Source organism: Heterocephalus glaber, unplaced genomic scaffold (assembly GCF_053883595.1).
Source record: "Heterocephalus glaber isolate CG9 unplaced genomic scaffold, H.glaber_assembly_v1.0 deba00001431, whole genome shotgun sequence".
Lineage (NCBI taxonomy): Eukaryota > Metazoa > Chordata > Mammalia > Rodentia > Bathyergidae > Heterocephalus > Heterocephalus glaber.
The window spans coordinates 3346813-3349975 of NW_028258295.1; the positions used below are offsets into that span (position 1 = coordinate 3346813).

Consider the following 3163-nt stretch of genomic DNA (forward strand, 5'->3'; position numbering starts at 1 on the left):
AGAATGGCCTCAGCCAATGGCTCTTCAGTGACCGAGTTTATCCTGCTGGGTTTAACACAACAGTCAGAGCTCCAGCTTCCTCTCTTCTTTCTCTTCTTGGGAATCTATGTTGTCTCCATGCTGGGAAACCTGGGCTTGATTGTTCTGATTTATCTCAATTCTCACTTGCACACGCCCATGTACTACTTTCTCTTCAACCTTTCCTTCACTGACCTCTGTTACTCCTCTGTCATAACCCCCAAAATGATGTCGAGTTTTGTGAAACAGAACATTATTTCTTATGCTGAGTGCATGGCTCAGCTCTTTTTCTTTGCTTTCTTTGTTATTAATGAGTGCTGTATTTTGACATCAATGGCCTATGACAGATATGTGGCGATCTGTAAGCCCCTGCTTTACAGAATCACCATGTCCTATCAAGTCTGCCTCATGTTGATGGTGGGTGGGTATGTGATAGGGTTTACAGGTGCCATGGCCCACACAGGGTGCATGCTGAGACTCAACTTCTGTGATAGGAATGTCATCAACCATTACATGTGTGACATACCTCCTCTCTTGCATCTCTCCTGCACAAGTACCACTATCAGTGAGCTGGTGGTTTTCATTGTGGTGGGTGTCAGTATAATAGTTCCTAGTTTCACCATCTTTATTTCTTATACCTTGATCCTTTTCAACATACTTCAAATCCATTCTACAAAAGGCAGGTCCAAAGCGTTTAGTACTTGCAGCTCTCACTTAATGGCTGTTTCTCTTTTCTTTGGATCCTCAGCATTCATATATTTTAAATCTTCTCCTGCTGGGTCTGGGGATGAAGATAAAGTATCCACAGTTTTTTATACCATTGTAGGGCCAGTGATGAACCCTTTCATCTACAGTTTGAGGAACAAAGATGTTCAAGTTGCACTGCATAAGACTTTGAAGAAAAGGATGCTCCCCTAAGTATAGTGGTAACTCAGCTCATGAGCTTAATTCTTTCCATGATTCTGGTCACAAACTGAATTGGATGAGAACCAAATCAAATTCAATGGTTAGTTTCAATGCTGACCTTGTGGGGAAATTTGAATTAAGTTTGTGAACCAAGGTCCTACTGTAGAAGTCATACTGGTTACAGATGACAAATCCTAGTAAAGCACATGATATGTAAAGCTATGAAGGCTGGGGATTTAGCTCAGTGGTGCCATCACCTATCACCTTCCTCACAAGCACAGGGTCCCAAGTTTGATCCCCGGTCCAAAAAAAAAGCAAACCCATGAAGAGAAGAGTAAGAAATTATGGTAAAGTGAAAATGACTCAAATAATAGGGGAAATTGAGTAATTATATAAATAATTTCACAACTATAGACAGCATAAGAGAGAGGATGACCAGCCCTTCATTGTTTTAGAGACAGTAGAAGAATATTTCAGCCTGTCATTCTGCAGCTACATTCAGATATTATAAAGTTTTCAGAAGAAACAGCTGCATGATAATAAATCCATAAATGGTAAGGTTATGAAAATTTTAGCTCAAACATAGAATTCCTGTGAAGCTGTCATAGAGACATTGATTTTGGTGCATTTAGAGTCAATCATTTACATATTTATTTACTAAATCACTGTTGAGCATTGTTGGGGATCTTGTTTTGGGAGATTCCTTTGTTTCCTAAAAGAGGAGAAGCATGGAGGGATGCTCTTCTCATTCAGGTCTCTGGTCCATCTCACTTTATTCTCAAGGGAATGTTGAAAAGGGAAGGTGTGGGCCAGGGATTTAGCTCAGTGGTTCCACCGCCTGCCTTGAAAGCACAAGGTCCTGAGTTAGATCCCTGGTACCAAAAAAAAAGAAAGAAAAAGAAAAGGGAAAGTGAATATTTTCTTCTAGTCCTAGTCCCTAAGGACAAGAAAGTGAAAAAACATTTAGAGCAGCCAGGATAAAGAAATCTTACATTGAATTTTATCTCTTGGACTTCAGAGCAGGAATGTGGGTATGAGGATGTGCTATGGCTTCACTAAAAATTTTACTAAAAATGTTTACCAATTATTAGTTGATGGATTCTTGTCCTTTCTTCAAGCAGGCTTTATAATATCATTAGGGTTCTGCATTTCTCCTTTGTTATTTCCATTCTTCCGTTTGCCTCAGAGGTTACATGTTATAAGTGATACATTTATTTAATCAACAAATTTAAACTGAGCCTTTATCCTGTACCAGCTTCTGTTTCTAAAAATCAAATATATAGTGAGTGGTGGAGACAGTAAATACCTGATTTCTGTTAGAGTTAATTGTCTATAACATGGTGGAGATGGGGCACAAATGGGCAGGTAAAAGAGACAGGTGATGAGCAAAGAAACAAAGATAGATATGAATATATTAGAAAAGTGCTATTCAGACTTAGGTTAAGGTGATGATATTAAGAATAATTGTGCACATCGGTTAGAAAAGATGGTCAGGAAGGGTTTTTGGAGGAGGTAGTATGTGAGCTGCAGTCTCACTGAAGAGAAAGAAGCCACTTGTAGAGCATTCCAGGAAGAAGGAAGAGTTGAGGCAGCATCTCAGAGGCAGGGACAATCTCTAAGAATATGATGGATGAAAAACAGGTCATTAGAGCTGTCATGCAGTGGAAGAGGGATATTAGAAAATGTCTGCGGTATGTAGGAAAATAATTAAGAGATGAGATTGGAGGATCAGGGCTTTATAATCCTTGGAAAAGAGTGAAGGTTATTATAAGCACAGTATAAATCCACATGTTATCAATCACACCTTCAATTTCTTCCCCTGTTTGTGACAGAATCTCACTATATTACCCCAGCTGTCCATGAACTTCTGGGCTTAAGTGATCCTCTTGGCACAGCTCTCCATGTAGCTCTTCCTTTCTTATCTGACGCCATATTTATGGTTCTTTATTATGTTAAAGGTTTTGATTGAAATCCACAAACTAGTGTACCTTAAATAACAACAAATTACCATCACCTGCAGGAAAAATGTTTCTTTTGCTAATTTTGTATGCCTGAGAAGTGAGTCAGAGTCAGATGTCAGCTAAAACAGGAGCATGAGTTCTGAGGAAGTGCACTTGCTTTTGCCTTTCCACACTCTCTGTACAAATGTTCCAGTGTGAAAAGAGCCCTGGATTTGGAACCATGTGATCTAGCTTTTGTCCAAAATTTTGCAATTTTTATGTTCTACATTCTCTCAGAT

At 39.1% G+C, this 3163-nt stretch overlaps 1 protein-coding gene across 1 annotated transcript; it reads left to right on the forward strand.

Moving 5' to 3' along the window:
- On the forward strand, nt 1-936 carry LOC101697251 (olfactory receptor 8B3-like). Its single transcript, XM_004870938.3, has one exon. The coding sequence runs from the start codon at nt 4-6 to the stop codon at nt 934-936; it is 933 nt and encodes a 310-aa protein (XP_004870995.1). The 5' UTR covers nt 1-3.
- Nucleotides 937-3163: the final 2227 nt, after the last annotated feature.

Bases quoted from the DNA above. Each gene is read 5' to 3' on its own strand.
- LOC101697251 (XM_004870938.3), top strand. From the start codon at position 4: ATGGCCTCAGCCAATGGCTCTTCAGTGACCGAGTTTATCCTGCTGGGT.